Consider the following 16,550-nt stretch of genomic DNA (forward strand, 5'->3'; position numbering starts at 1 on the left):
AATTACATAGCAGGAGCACAGCGGCATGGCTGCTGGCAGCTGTTGCTCAGTGGGACACTCTCACACAGCAAAACGAGTGACCCAGCCCATGTAGGGGTCTCGCATGTCGACAAATGAGCAGTGGGGGTGGTCTGCAGAGGCTGCATTTATCTACCTGTACACACACACTACACACCTTCTGGTACACCTGACTAAGGACACCTTAGGGATGTCCAGTCCTTTCACAAATACTGCCCCTTGGGCCATCACGATCGCTGACAGCAGCTGGGAAGCTGCAGCATCACAAAAATAAAAATAGAATGCTGAGATGCGGAGAGATGCACACCAGCCTCTAGAGCCTTAATCTGCCCCCAGCCCTCCTCCTCAGTGGTAGTGGGACTAGAGGTGTCTGCTTCGACACATTTTGTGGGGACAGCAACCCCACAACTGTATGTGCCTTGTGGGGTGACATGGGTGACTTTTTTTTTTCCTTCTCCATGTGTTAACTAAATAACATTCCCATCATGGCAGATGGTGAGGAAGTCATCTGAAGCCGAGAAGAAACTGAAGGGGTTAAAGGCAAATCCGTGCCTCCTCCACTCAGTTAATTCCCCAGCAGCCTGATCCTGTGTTGAGATGATTCAGGCCAGAGAGAGAGACTGCCACTGTCCCCAAGGGAGACCCCAGAGAAAAGACTCGTATTTCCTGTTCAGGAGGATTAAGTACAAGGCCATTGACAAATCACAGTAAACATCTGGATGCGAGCACTCCATCTATCAAGCCCTAATCCACGAAGTTATTCATTAATGAATTCAGCAAATTCACGCTGGTCCATATATAGGGTCGGCTGATCTTTTTAAATGTTTGGCTTAGAGGTGTTTTACATCTATATCAACAGATTTTTTATTTATAATACAAAGAAATCTACTGTATTCTATTTTTGCTTGCTTAACTGTTTAGAGTAATTATTTTGCCTTTTTTAAAAAAACCAAACCACACACTGCTGTGTTTTCTGATAGTATATAAAAAAGTCCAATCATTAAAACCCAACCATGTTCCTGCATTTTATATTGTCTTGCAGTTTTAAGCCCAAGTTCCTCTGGAAACTTTCCATCACACAGTGATGGAAAAAACATTAAATAGTAATTGATTTTCTTTTCTGTATTTTGTTTTGATTAAAAAGAGAATCCCTCTCATTTATCTTCAGAGATAAAGTAAGCATTGAGTAAATGGTCTGGTTAATTCAAAAGTAATTTGATCAGAACATCCATAATTTACATTGACTTCAACAGCAGGAAAGATGCTGAGCACCACCAGACATCAAGCTTATTCATTTAAACAGACTACTTAAATTATGCTCTACATCTTGTGAATGTAAACTACTCTAAGAATGTATAATGACCCCCATTTTGTAAGGGGAAGACTTGCACACAACTGTGCCCTTAAAAGTCACCTGTTAAGCTTGAATAACACCCCAGTTTGCTCACAGGCAAACCAGGCCATGTAGCCAAGTGCATTGTTTTTCACACAGCTGTGCCATCTTGTTTCCAGTGAAATCTGCAGGCTTTGTCACTGATAGTGGTGGAATCAGCATTTGGCCCAGGGGTTTTTATAAATCCAGCTGCGACAGGATATTTTCAATTCACCCTCAAAGCTTTGGACTCTGCCAGACAGCATGAATCATCCAAAATTGCAATTTATAATTTCCAGCCCTTTTGACTTACAGTGCCTTACTGTGATGTAATCTTTAACTCTAGGGACTTGATCTTAAAAGGGAAATCTCAGTCTGTGCCTTTATTCTCTTTTACTTTCCAGGAGCACGTACCTCTACTCCCAGGTTTTGCTCTTGTCACAACAGGATGCCCCAAGTGGAGGGTACCGACTGTGATAACCCAATTTAAAACAGGAGAATGAAGACAAGTGCAATCTGAAGGAGCAAAGAATCAAGACCTGCAGAGCCATTCAGCTCTACCTATGCAATTTTATCTTCACTGCTAGCAGAAATACTCTCACAAGTGACTTGTTTGCATTGATGCTTTTGTAATGGCTGTGCTCCATACCAATATCTATTTCTGTATGCAAAGCATGGTATTTCTGGGCAAGCTTAATCCCTCCTTATCACCCACCTGAAAATACTTCATTTTCATCCTATGGCCATTGAAGTCACACTGCCAAAAAGCTCTTACCAATTCAAAAGTGTAAGATCAGGCCACTTGCTCAGGCTGTGAGGAAGAGGGACAGGAATAGATAGAACAAAGGTTGCATGTCTAGGACAAATAGTTACAGTGACATGTGATTTAGACGATCAATCACTTCAAGTGGTTAGGTAGCAAATTCACACTTTGGCTTTTTTTTTTTACCAGCCAGTCACAGTCCAGAATCCATTGCAGTAAGCTCTGTCATACACAGACACAAATTAAGCTGCATAGGCTGCTTAAGAAAAGCTAAATGACATGTTTAGAAATTTATATATTTTAAAAAGGAGTGGATTCACAAAAACATTGAGTAAGCTCATCCCAATTTCCTGCGCATTTCTAATTTTTAAGCAGTCATGAATTATGAATGACAAGGAAAAAAATCAAAATACATGATACTTACTCTGGTATAAAATTATTAGTGAAGCCCTTGAAATTAGTAACTGCAATCTGAAAAAGCTTATGTGAGGGCAAACCAAGGTTGCGACATCATGATCCCCTCACATATAGGAAAGAGCTAAATTAGATTTCTTTGGAAGCACAGATAATTTAGCCAGCTGCAGGAAAGTATGCTCTACCATGAAACTAGGGGGCCAAATGTACCGATGGTTTAAGCAGGATAGGGCCATAAGTGAATTGTTCAGTGGACAGGGGTAATGAAATAGCTTTACTTGCACTAAGTCTTCAGTGCTGGAGAGACCTCTGGGGAAACCCTCAACATGAATACAGTATGTTAGATACACAGAAGATTTTTTTTTCCTGCCTTACCAAAGGGAAGAATGGAGGACCCACCCAGAGGTTTATTAAAGCTCTAACAAAAGGAGCAGTCTACTATGCAAAAGCAGTACAATTTATATAGTAAGTCACATGGAAAAATATTTGACAGAGCACATACATACAAAATAAGCCCTGCTATGCTTTTCATACTCACCAGTGAAAATGAGAAGAAAGACTACTCCAATCAATGGAATAACATTTGTGATGTATCGTGGTAATGTAAGCAAATCCTTTGTGTATGTACGTGAAGAGGAGGAGGGCAAGGAATGGAAGAATACTGTTTTATCTTATACATGTGCATGTAGTAGCTAAAAGAAAGGTTTGACATATGAACACAGATGGGTGATGAAGAGATTGCATTTATTTTGCATAGCCACTAAACTCCAGATTGGCATAGAGCATACAGGTTTGTGTACATCCATTTACTAGGTTCAGGGTGGCATCTAATCCTCTGGCCATTCCCAGAGGAGTTAGACTTCTTCACATTTGAGGTGAATTTGGCTTGGCAATGGCAATGCACCATGTGACTAATTCCAATGCTCTCCTTCAAGAGCCCTGTGTTTCAACTGTGAAAAAATCACTACTCCATAATACTTGTGTTTTAATCAACAAAGCAGAGCGCAATAAATGAATACCACTTTGTAGTTTAAAAATCTGAATTTGGGATTTTTCAAAGCACTACCAGATCAAAACTTTAACAGTATTTAACCACCTGCAGATGAATATAAGTGCCAAATCCTAGTTGTAATTTATTTAGGAGCAAAAAAAAAGCCAATAAGTGATGTACTAAAGTCAATGGAGCTATGCAGCTTTGCACTAGCCAGTGAATTGACTTTATACATTTTGTATTAATACATGTACAATTAGGTAGTGGAGGTGGTTGCTTATGGTGGCGTAAAATTTATCTTTGATGAGAAGAACAATTTTAAAATAACAGCAACAAATTGGAGGAAAAAATATGAATAGGGATCCTCAATCTATTCTATCAAAAAATATGGCATCTATAAGGAGCAATGCCAAGTAGTCTTCATGCATTAAAAGCTTTCTTTTGTTATGAGAGCAACCAAAGGCAAATAAGTATTCCAGAAAATGGTACATGACAATTCTTACCACATTAATGTCTGTCTTAGGATGAAAGTGCTAATAATGCCTTCTTTAGCTTCAGAACAGTGAAGGAACAGAGGCACCTTTCCAGTTGGACAACATAATGTCCAATTTCCCTCATGCTTATGTAAAGTTAAACCATCAGGATGATATAGCCATAATTTCACCCCAGTCCTAGTGAGAGCTTCCTTAATGGGAAAGGCCAGGATGCAGCGTACAGGCGAGTGCATCCTGCCATCCCAGTGAGTTCCTGGCTGCTGCTGTTACCTGGACACTGCTTTCAAGGCTGAAGGCACCTGACCTGCCTGATACAGAACAGTAAGCTGAGATGGTCTTATGAACGCAAAGAAACCCTCTATAGCCTAAGAAATAGCCAAGGAGTCATGGTTGGATGCTAGACCTTGCAAACTGAGCTAACAGATGGAAGGGAAGGAGATCTGGTACTAATTTTACAAAGGCTCCTATGCTGAGGACTACTTGGCTTTGCATCAGCTTAATTAAGTGTGCTCCTCAATACCTTAACCCCTGAGTTTATGGCATTCCTTTTTGCCTCCTAACTTGAGATATTTGAAGGCAACTGTGAAGTCTGCACACAAGCCTCACACACACTCCCCAAATATATTTTCTTCATGCAATCATGTTAGAAGCAGCTGAGAATGTGCGAGTTCATCAGACTGTGCTCACTCTCCTCTGATTTTCTTTAAGTTAGCTTCTCCTGCTTCCCCCTAATGTAGGTCTGATAGTAGAACCGTAGAAAGAGAGCAATAAGGCTGAGAATGTAGAGGAAGACTGCAGCGTTGAAACCATCAGGGAACGGGCATTCTGTGAAGAGGTTGTAGGAAGAATGAGCAGCAATGGCTACAAACTGGCACTAGAAGAGGGGGAAAAAAAAGCAGCAGCCAGATTAGGGAACCTACATGAGACATACCTCAGCTGACCATTAGGGCCATCATAAAGAGTTTCACAAGATACTAGTAGTGTCCTCAACCCAGAGTATCACCTGCTTGCCTCTCCTGACATCACTGAAAAACTTGTCTTTCAAGCCCAACAGTGTTCTCCCAGCATGAAAGGGTGTCATGTGTCCACCAAACACTGAGGCTTGCCCAAGGCTGCAGGGAGCAGGTTTGGAATCCAGGCTCTCCTGCCTAGGAGCAGACTGCCGCCCTTGTGCCACTTCTCTGCCACGGGCCAGTAATTGAGATCCTGGAATATGGAAACTAAAGGTGACATACTCCTCTTCCCCAGTGGCAATCAGATTGTTATACCCATAACAATTTTGATTTGTATTTTAGCTCACAGAGAAGAATTACAGATGCTACTTTTATTCATTTCAACTCTAATACTTTTTTATATTTTACTACATCACCTGTCTCAATACCCTGAAGCAATGAGTTCTACCTACTGAAAGTATGTGAAATAAAAACCGATTTCCTGTGCTATATTTTGCATTACAAACACCTTTTCATTTCATGCAAGGCTTTCTTGTACTGCTTTCGCCATTCAGGATAAATAAGAATTCTGGACCAGCCTCCAGTGCACCACTATTTTACATATACCCTAGCTTTTCCTCCTCTTCTCTGGTAACTGCATACTTTGTTTGCATAATGTCTCTTTGTGTGGCATTAACTCACACACACTTAACTATAATTATTGTCCTTGTCTGGAACATCGCTTTTATACTGTATCTTTGAAAAACCACAGGGTTGTCAGGATTTGTCACCTCTTCAGAGATGAGGGCAAGAAAATCCAAAGGGATTCTCTCCAGAAAGAGTAAAACTCACATTTTTCTTTAACTCGACCCTGTTTGCCTGCAGTTAGACATGCTCTTCCTTTTTGAAGAAACAGAATGAAGGCTGCCCAACCCCCTGCCCTACCAAGAATCCAAAGTTCCCCCAAGTTACTGCCCCACACCTCTCAAAATCAAGCCATGTTTTCAGGGCTCCAGAGAGGAAAAGGCTGCCATATACAACAGAAAAGGGAGAAGTCTAATTGTTAGTTTTTCCTCTCTCCTTCCCATTAAAAAGGTGGGGGCTTATTAGTTGATGTGGTCACTGAAGACCTCTTGCTAGTTTTTCCAAGAGTAGCACTCCGAGCAGGTCACCAATCAGTTCACCTCTCATCGTGGTACATGAGGACACCTAAAGACATGGTGATTTCCACAGGCAGCAGAGGCCATCACACATGACACAGAAGTGCCGAGATGAACACATGGAACTAATTACCAGCTGCATGATGGTTAGGTAACGCTTCCACCATAGGTAAGGGTGCATCCGTGGTCCCAGGCTGGCCAGGGCGTAATAGCCGTACATGAAGATGTGTACAAAGGAGTTTAGCATCCCAATAAAGAAGGCTGAGGAGTAAAGAAGTCGGCATGAGCAAGACACACGAACCATTCAATACTAACCCTGTGATGAGCTCACAGCCACTATGATGATGCTTTCAAAATACATATCAGCCCTGTTCATGAACCTTCAATTCAGACTCCACCTAGGAAGCATATCATATTCTCCCTTCTCCTTTCAGCATATATCCATCCCATATCTAGTGTTCAGAGACAGAGAAGAGCTGCAAAGGCAGAGGAGAGAATTCTTGATCTTCTGACCTAAGCTCTTCATACCATTCTGGTGTCAAGGCCATATAGCCAAAATAGCATCCCAAAAAAAGAATACCCCAGCATCCTGTATAGGGCTACCTATAGTGGCTTAGTACCTAGGTGCATCTCTTTCCGTGGAGTGAAAAGGAGAAGCGGTCTGGATACAGACCAGAAAGGGAGTGAGGACTAGGCTGGACATGGTCAGAGCAGGTGACAGAGCCAGAACCTGGGCTGCTGCCCCAGACCCAGCTGAACAGGGAGTGAGGGAGCACTGCTCTGTATGGAGATAAACGTACACCTTGTATAGAATGTTATTGTTTCTGTTTGGACACGTTCTGTTGGCACATTCTCATTCTGGATGAGGCAGTGAATATAGCAGTCTAAATAGCCCAAAGAGCTGAGCAGATGGTATCAAATGAAACGCACATTTTTTTCACACCTTTGGAATTAGGTGAGTTTCCTACCTGCCAGTCAGCCCATCTGCACTGTTTATCCTATCTCCACAGCACAAGAAAAACTGAAACACAAGGTGTCTACAGAAGCATACCTTGTCCTCCAGGCACATATTTGACCCCTGACCACCAGTTGAAGAGCATAGTGCCGTGATGGTACACATGCAGAAAAGTCACCTGTTCTTGTTTCTTCCGCAGAATAAAGAAAACCTGAAAGAAGCCAGACAAAGGAAAATCTTGAGTTGATGTGTTCAGACAAAAGATTTTACACTAAAAAGTGATAAAAATAGTTAATGATGATTATGAATCTCCTAAACCCATTTCCTCCACTGTTGATAAAAACTGGTGAAATTCAACACATGTGATAGATATTATCTGGAATGGGGAGGAACTAGAAGGCCAAGTTTCATCCACAGAGCCCCAGCTATTTTTACCTTTGGATGCAGGTCCCAAGGTCCAAAGAGGACACATCTGAGACTGACTGAGCTCCCATACAGTTTGCAGCTGCTTGGCTCTGGTCCTTTTCAGGACATAGGTTAGATGTTTACTGGTACCAGACAATGATCCCCAGAAAAAGTGCTGTGTTGAATGCCCAAACCCTTCTGGAATTTGCTTTAGTAAAGAGAATGGTTTTGGCAGATGAATATGTGTCAGGTCACGGTATTTCAGCATGCACGTGCACACACACATAACAAAAAGTGAATCTGCTTTTCAGGGACTGGCAAAAAGCTGCTTTTGTTGCTGCTGAAAACAGGGAGAGGATTGGTCAACCCACTGGCTATAGGCCTAGGAGGACTCCACATGCCGATTCACTTTTCAGACAGTGCGTTGTCAACTTATACCCCAAAGAGCACTAGACTGTGAAGTCTTAGGCTAGGACACAGCTTACTCCTGCTGACCAAGCAGAGAGGTGGGATTCCCTTATTAGTTCAGCTATTTAGTAAGTTCATTTATAGTACAGGAGGAGATGTGAAAACAAGCTACAAAATGGCACTGTCTTCAGGTGAACATTCAGTTTCGCATGGGACACAAACCTTTAATCCACAACTCTGGGATAATCTCTGGCAGCAAAAATACCAGGACACGTACGTCTGCAGTTTCTTTACTGCCCAACTAACCGCTATTATTCAGCCAGACAGGCAATGGCAGATCCTGTCTGGCAGCCTTAATCAACTGGTAACTAAGATTTGGGGGACCATCTGGCAGTAGCCAAGGTTAAAGCTTCTCCCGTAGCCCTGTGGTTAGGAGGGAATACCCCCCGTGGGAGGGGTGCTGGGAAGTGAACGTGCACAACCACTGCGACAGAGACAGGCAAACTGCACAGCAGCGATTCTTTTCTTCTGGAAAGGAGCTTTTGAGGAAGCCTAGCAGCACGATATCCAGTGGCGGTGCTGGACATTTGCAGGCCACATGCTGTTAAAAACCAGCACCCTGAAGCTGAGCCCTCTTCTTTAACAGAATCAGCCTTACTCCCACAAACAGGCAGAGCAGAACACGCGAAAACGGCATTTACTGAAAAGCATCAACCAAATCAATATAGGATCAACCGAGGACGTTAGCTTTTGGCACCCTGCCCCATTCTGACAAGGGAGTGACTTATTTACAGCACCAGTCCCGCTATGGAGCCGAAGCAAGCTGTCCTTACCGTGTCAAGCAGCTCGATGACTTTGGAGAAGTAGAACCACCAACACACTCTTGCCATCTGCTGGGCAGCACAAGGAAACGCTCTTAGACCTCAAAGCAGAATCACTGCTCAGCCTCACTGCCTGAGATTTTAAACTGTGCACTGTGTGTGCACTGCTCACCCGGGATTGACAGCAAAGGGGAAAAAATAGGGGACTCCTTTATGGCTGTTGTATTTTCAGGGTGGGAACTCAGGAAGGAGTGGTGGTCTGGTGGGAGGAAAGGTATTTGGGGTTGCTTTGGCTGGTTAGATGACTGATTTGCTAAGTTGCTTGCTCTTGACAGGGCAAGGGTGAGCTGCTCAGAAACTGTTTCTAGCCTGACAGCAACATCTGAAAAAACTAATATCCATGCTTGCATCTGTTCAAAGTCTGGTTATATGTGGAAGCAAATCATAATAGCTCTGAATTAAAAAAAAAACTCATGCAGCATTTTGGAAAGGTGAAGCTGGTGGGACCCAAACCTCACTGAGATGGCCAGGCATGGAATGGTTCTAGCCAAATCCCCCTGCTAAAAGAAATGTTGAGTAAGATTTGTCCTGCAAAGTTGAGGATATAAAAATTGGTTTTCTCTTTGGTAGTGATCACCCAGAATCCTTGCATAGTCAATGGAAAGAGTCACATATATTTCAGAGGTAATTTGCAGTATCTGTACTAGACATCTATCTCCAGATTGCAGGATCACCCTCTCACCAGTGACGAAAAAGGGAACTTAGATGGCTGTGTTGACTGAGATGATTAATTTAGAGAACTAAAGCAAAGTGCAACTGTTGAAGTAGACAATTTAGTGAAAAAGATTTACAAGCAAACTGGAGTAAAAGCCTACTTAGGCATGCAGATTGCTATTTATGAGCAAAACAATCTGCATACCCATGGGAGGAGGAGGGCATAAGGCAAGCTTTGTATGGAACTGTACCCTCATTCCTAGTTCACTTCGGCTGTAATCCACTGGCTGACAAAGGTAGCTGTAGTTGTCCAAGACTGAAGTTACCAGAAACTGAAACAAAGGAAAAGCAATAAAGATCCATTTTCCATTCAACACCATCTGTTCCAAAAAGATGTACATACTAATGCTAAGGTAATAGGGTCTCAATATAGTACTCACTGACAGAAAATCCATGTAATTTATACAGCTGAGCAAATAGTAAAAAACCTAAAAAAAAGTACTTTCTTGTTGGAATCTGAAAAAGAAAATTCAGTCTGGGCATATTTGTAACTCTTTATGTAATGACTGGCGTGCTCAAAAATGCTTCAGCAGGAATAGTGAATTATAGGCTTCATAATATCCCTGAAAATACACTGTTTTCCTTTGCAAAGATCCCATTCTGCCTTGTTTTGGCTGGTTGCATTTGCCTATTAATTGGAAAGCCAAAAACTAGACCAAGTAACCAGTATAACCGAACAATCAAGCATGGACAAACAATTTTCATACCTGTCCTCAGATGGAGCAGTATTTGCCCCCCAAAATTGCAATTTGCTTTAACTAAATTTAACAATTGTGTTATAAACTAAAAGGGTAAATTTGTCAACATCAGAATGTTTTTCAAACCTATTCAGCCATGTTCCCTTGAAGAGTTTTCAGTGGCCTACATAAACTAGGGAAAGGCTTGTAGAAAGGCTTATGCATTGAGAACAAGCAGAAAACAAATGTCATCAATCCTCTCAGCAGCAGGAAGCTGCAGTGTGCTTGGCACTCTTGGAGAGGACTGCATAAGTCTGGACAAGCAGTTCTCATTCTCAGAGACAGGTCCCTCACCAGCCAAGCCTAAGACAAAATGAGGAGGTTCCACGTCCTCAATACGATCTGTGTCTACCAGGGAGATCTCAACTTTCAATGCATTCATTCTCAACCCTTTCAGTGTTAATTTTATGAATGAGAGGAAGATTGAGAAATGGGAGGAAATGAGGTATGCTTCGGAAATAACGCTTTCAACAGGGCAATACTGCTCTGCTTGTGGCAAAACATAGACATATCCAAGTTGGCTCCCACTCTCTCCATTACAGTCTGTCAGCAAAAGCTGTTAAAATGGCTCTGGCTTTCAAACACTTCCCAGATGCTCACCTAGGAGACAATCCTGTCTCCTCACCTCGTAAAACATGTAGCTTGATAACGTCATCATGGCGAGATTGTAGGCAACCAGCAGGCCTTGCAGCTTCAGCGGTTTCTGCTGACGCATGTAGAAGGGACCCAGTGCCACGACAAAGAGGTAGAAGACAAAGAGAAGTGTGACTGGAAACGGAGAGCGCACCAGTGGCCACGGGTCTGTCCTTGGATCTGAAAAGGAAAACAAGCAAAGCTAGCACATCCCATACACTGTACGGCAGATATATTTAATTACTTCCCTTCAGCATGCTCTCTGCAGCACACTTTCCAGCAAAAAGAAAACTAGTACCTCGTGTGTCTGTACAAAGCAGTACCACAGTCCTTCTACCCTGGAGCTCCATGTGCCAGACTCTGCTAAAAGGCTTTAGGCACAGCATTCGAGTTGGAACTGTAGTACCCAGAAGACTGCTCTGCTGAGCACCAGCCTTCTGCAGCACAGCAGCGAGCAGACCTTCCCTGTCAGGAGCTGGACTTCTCATCACAGGCTGCAAGATAATCCCACACATGGGCGAAAGAAGAAGTTCAAGACACATGCAGCAGGGATGCATGGGAACAAACCAAGCGGTTCCTGGATCTTCAGGAATGTAAGTCTTTACAGCTAAAAATAAATAGTTTCAATGACTGGTGCAGGTTCCTTCCTGTCCCGCATTTCTCAGGACATCTGAAATTCCCCAACCCTTTATTTTTATATTTACTCATAGGGCAGACTCTCTTAAAAGCACGCCACTTCACTGGAAAATGACAAAATACTACTCCCTGCTGAAACTGCTCTTCAGTCCTGCAGGAAAGGGAAGCTCAACAAATTTTGTCATGCCACTTCCACCTAATCCTGCCTCATCCCTGGCACACAGAAATGCAGGATACATTACATCTGCAAAAACATCCCAGTTCTCCATTCATGCTTTCCTCTCCTATTCCCAATGTGGTCAGTGCTCTGCTAAACTCCCTCAGCATCTCCCTTCGCTTCCTGACCTGCCAGTCCCAAGCCCCAGATCCCTCTTGCTATTCTAGCCCCAGGATCCCTGCAGAAGTCCTCTATTGAATTTTAGCCCTTGGCTCACTGGTGAGCCCATGAGCCTCGGTTATTTTTATAAAACACTGTCCCTGTCCACACAACTTAATTCCCATCCCTTCTAAACCTCCCAAACCTTCACTATTTCTGTTATGGGTTGTGTCAAGAGCAATTTAATATTCCACTTCTGGATTTAACAGTCCATCAGAAGTCCTGAATCCCAGTTTAGACTCTCTCCTGAAATTCAAGTCCTGAAACATTTACAGCCTGAGCACTATGCCCCACGTCCTTCTCCTGTCAGAGGCACCATGCAACGCAGGCTTGCCATTCCACCTTCATGCCATTTTGTGGCTTTTCCTTACATTTAACTCCAGGGATCCAACAGAGCACTGTGGGACCAAACTGGACCTGCAGAACCTCTAGCTATTGAAGATCTGAAGACTCCTAAGTGCAAAACATCAAATCTCAAACACTGAGGAGTGGTTTCTGTCAATATTTCATTTGATAGTAGGATTTACCGGCATCACAAGGAGTTTAAACCTCAAAGTATTAACTCTTTGGTCTACTAAGCTTTCATATGACACATGAATATGCAGTTGAAAAAATTCACTTTCTTGAATATTCCAGACTTAACAGGAAATCCCAAGCTCATGTTATTCATCATCCTGTCAGAGCCCATTGTACAGTGAACAAAGTTGCTGCGAGTTCCCCACTATGGGCAGGGGAAATCTCCCATCCCTTCAATCCTTACTGTGGTCCAGCTGGAGTGTCCTCAAGTTACATTTCAAGACCTAAAAGAAGTTCATGATCATGGGGAAGGAAAAGTGAATATCTGCCTAGTGAAAAAATGTGGGCTCATGAGGATCATGTTCCTTCTAGGTTTGTTCTTCATGATCATGATATTTATGTGGAAATTCCTCTTTAAGACAGCACCTCTCTACTTACCTCCACTTTCAAGGATCCAGTTGTAGAATTCCCAAGTTTTCTGCCAAATTGAAGCCATCACAAGTTCTGGAAAGAAATTAAAATTAGCACCCCCAGGATCAAATTAACCCCATTTATCCTAGCCTTGACTGAGTCCTGAATAAGGAAGCTCCTTAGACAAAGGCTCAGGACTACAGCTAATGAAAAGAGAATAGTTTGCTCTCTGTAGAAATTGAAGTTTTGGACCAAGATTAGTCATGTTGAAAAAAAGAAGGAAGAGAATCCCCCTCTAATGATTAGCTATTTAGCTTCCGTTTCCAGATTTTGATATTTTGTTGAAGTTTTACCCTCTAGAAATACTCTGAGAAGCTGCATGCAAGATACCATGTTGGGAAATCAATCACGTGATTTTTTTTTTTTTTTTTAAAGCACTGTAGGCACAACATTCATGCAAGGACACACCCCAGGTGGCATAACTGCATTCTTCTGCAGGCATTCGTGGAGATTCACAGTGCTAGCAAGCAGTTTGGCATTCAAATTCTCTGCAGTTGCAGCAGTACTAAGTGAGCTATGTTGGTTATTTGGCTGAGGCCCTGTTTACACATTAAGTTTGTTTTGCTTTATCTTGTATATATTCTATAATATAGTATATTAAAAGAGAATACTCATATATAACAGGATGGTCCTCCTCTTCCCTTTAGCAAGGAGCCCTTTTCAATGGGATTTGGAAGTTCACCTGGAAAACACTTTACTGCAGTTACTTTCAACAGCTTGTGTTATCTGCCTTAGTTCTCTCCATTAGCAAATACACAGGACCAGCTTCCTCCAAGTTTCATCTCTTCCTTGTACTGAGGAAAGCACATTTTCTCTTTTGACATCTTGGACTGCTGAGCATAAGAGTACCCACACCTCCTTTGGACCCGTCCCCTACTCTCCTGTGCCCACTGGGTCCCAGAAGCTTGTGAATTACATGGCAGGGAAAACTGTAGCCTAATATAATCATAGAATCACAGAATGGTTTGGGTCAGAAGGGACATTCAAAGACCACCTAGTTCCAACCCCCCTGCCACAGGCAGGGACACCTTCCACTTTTTGCTCAGAGCCCCATCCAACCTGGCCTTGAATATAAGGCCTCTTGTACTAGTATTAATACGTTTTAAGGAGCCTTATGAATATAAACAGTTTCTTAATACCCAGACCACATAGTTCTGCTAAAACTACAGATGCATACAGCATGCCTAGCACTGTTTATCAACTGCACTTTTGACTTTGCACATCTGGATAAAACCCATTAAAATTAACAAGGCTTTGCTATATCCCAGTTGTATACAGATTTGCTCTGGTAAAACATAACAAGCAACAAAACTTGCTATATCTACACCTCCCTGCCTGCAGACCTCACAGCCTGACATGCAACTGCACACACAGCACCGTGTCAGTGACAGAACCATATTTGCACCAGATTTCTCTCCTGCAGTCAGTCGTGGCAGTCAAACCCCTTTTTGGTGTGTTTCTCTGACGCATACCCAGAAACCCTCAGCGCGAGCATGTCTCATATGCATCCTGACACAGAGCCACACACCCTTGTAATCCGGGCAGAATCTGCCAGCAGAGAGATTAGTTGGTGATTATCAGCTGGCTCAGAGCCAATCCAACAGGGATTTCATACGGTTACATGCCCTCAAACAATCCATACGCATTCCAGACCACTCCACCCCGCTCCCTTCGCTTACTCCCAAACCATCAGCCTGTAATGAACTGGAAAACCCAGGAAAGCAGGAACAGACTTACCCCAGCGGTGCAGCTGGCTTCGCACCTCCTTTTCTTCAGGGTGCCCTGGGTGCAGGCGGCAGGCAGCAAAAGGAGAAGCCGCCGTTAAGCAGATGCCTCACGTGCGGAGAAGAAAGCCGAGCACGTCGCCTGCTGGGTCTCACACGGACCTGGTGGATCTTCACGCCTCTCAAGCGCGATTCCGAGTCGCCCCACGGCACCCACCACAAAGCCACGGCGAGCTGCAGGCGCCGCGGTGTTGTCTCCTAACTTTGCCGGAGCGGAGGTTACATCACGTACTCCTCCCCCTCACTCTCTTGCCTCTCCCCACGGGATTTATCAGATTAGGGGACTTGAAAGAGGAGGAAAAAGAATGCGGGAGAGGACTGGGATTCCACAGAAGTGAACCACTGACCTTTAGTGTCACACTTGGGAGCCTGGCCAAGTGGGAACCAGGCCAGCATTTCTTCTGCAGGTTTCTTCAGGACATGTCGTGACAGCTTTTCAAACAGTAAAAGGTGAGGAATCACGCCTGGACAAGACCCTGGAAAACAGTCTGTTTGGAGCACTCCTTCAGCCCATCATAAGGGGCTGTCAATGAGCCTTTTGTGACTCAAAATACATCCAAGCCACAAAATGAGGGAGTGGAGAATGGTGGGAACACTCACCCACTCAGGGAAGGCAGAGCAAACTCAGCTGGAGTCACCCCCTCACATCCAGCCTCCATCCCTGGGGGAGTCACATTTACAGTTTTTAAAGACATATGAAAAAATTTTGAGGAGTTTGACAGTGATATCAGGTTTCCCCCTCTGTGATCTCCAGCAACCGTATCAAGGAAAAACACAGAGAGCCTTCGTCAGCAGGGGCTCAGGTCAGTAATTGCAGTGCCTGTGATTTAGTCCCATGGGGAGGTACCAATGCAGAACCAGCACCCTGGCTCTCTCCCACCGAGAAACAACGCAAATCCAAGCAATGGGGTTCTGCTTGGTCACCTGAGGTGTTCCTGCACCTGGGGTGTAGATATGTCCTCTTATATTCCCAGTGGACACAGTTTATTAGCGGAACTCTGGAAAAAAAAAAGAGGCTAGCATCCTACTTTGTACCACTGCATTGTGTCTGTCACCAGATACAACACAAGCACTTCTGAAGGGCAAACCACCAAAGAATAGCTTTTGAAAGCAGGACAGTTAGACATACCACATGGTGGTCTTTTGTTGAAACACATCACTTGTTGATGCTGCTGGACAACTACTCTGTTTCCATCACTTGTGGAAACTATGAAAGAAATTAAACAGATACTTTTGGAAAAGGGCATTTCGGGTATAGGCTTTGCATTTTGGGGGTGAGGGGTTCAGAAAGGCAACCCAGTTTAGGAGAAGATTTGACTGACCTTTGGCATCATATGGGTGGGGGGTTTGTTGATCCAGGTTGTTGTTGGTTCAGGGAGACAATGATAATCAACTTTGCACACCATTTTTTGCAGAGCTTCCTATAAAGGCCCTTTCTCGAAGTTTTTAATTGTTCATTAGCCAACAGGTTTCATTTCTAAAGTTTTGGTGCCCAAATCCTTAAAAAGGTTCAGTCATTTATCTGTTTGAATCAACGGAGGTAATACATCAGACCAGCCCTTTCTATCTATTATGTGCAGATGGGACTGTATTTTATTACTCCTATCTGGTAACTTTAATGTTTGTTGAGCTATTTATATTGATGTATAAGACTCAGAATTACAGACACAAACTTTTTCAAACTTTTTTACCCTGGTGAAAAAAATTCAGCTGAAGTAAATTTTCACAAATACATTCCATTTGGGGCAAAGTGTCTTATTGTTCATGTAAACTGAAATTAAAAAAAATACCATGAAGCATCTTTCATTTTTTAAAACCTGCCCTGTTCCTGAAGTATTCTTGGTGGTACTGTTGCAGATGTTCACTAGCACAGCTGGCAGATGGAGAGAT

General features: G+C 43.3%; 1 protein-coding gene across 1 annotated transcript; it reads right to left on the bottom strand.

Annotated features, from left to right (window-relative positions):
* Positions 1-4,755: 4,755 nt before the first annotated feature.
* LOC104836641 (elongation of very long chain fatty acids protein 4-like) lies at positions 4,756-12,901 on the bottom strand. The gene is made up of 7 exons (XM_010575329.1): positions 12,844-12,901; positions 10,870-11,057; positions 9,699-9,779; positions 8,746-8,802; positions 7,196-7,310; positions 6,278-6,405; positions 4,756-4,926 (listed from the first exon to the last, which is right to left on the bottom strand). The coding sequence occupies exons 1-7, from the start codon at positions 12,899-12,901 to the stop codon at positions 4,756-4,758; spliced, it is 798 nt and encodes a 265-aa protein (XP_010573631.1).
* Positions 12,902-16,550: the final 3,649 nt, after the last annotated feature.

The sequence above is a fragment of the Haliaeetus leucocephalus genome, unplaced genomic scaffold (genome assembly GCF_000737465.1).
Source record: "Haliaeetus leucocephalus isolate CR32 unplaced genomic scaffold, Haliaeetus_leucocephalus-4.0 Scaffold473, whole genome shotgun sequence".
Taxonomy (NCBI): domain Eukaryota; kingdom Metazoa; phylum Chordata; class Aves; order Accipitriformes; family Accipitridae; genus Haliaeetus; species Haliaeetus leucocephalus.

What these genes read in the sequence shown, in the direction of transcription:
- LOC104836641 (XM_010575329.1), bottom strand. Translation starts at nt 12,901, where the DNA reads ATGGCTTCAATTTGGCAGAAAACTTGGGAATTCTACAACTGGATCCTT. An exon ending in CTGGATCCTTGAAAGTGGAG is followed by an intron (nt 11,058 to 12,843) that starts GTAAGTAGAGAG and finishes TTTCCTTTTCAG; the next exon opens with ATCCAAGGACAGACCCGTGG. An exon ending in TCATCGAGCTGCTTGACACG is followed by an intron (nt 7,311 to 8,745) that starts GTAAGGACAGCT and finishes GGCTTCTTTCAG; the next exon opens with GTTTTCTTTATTCTGCGGAA.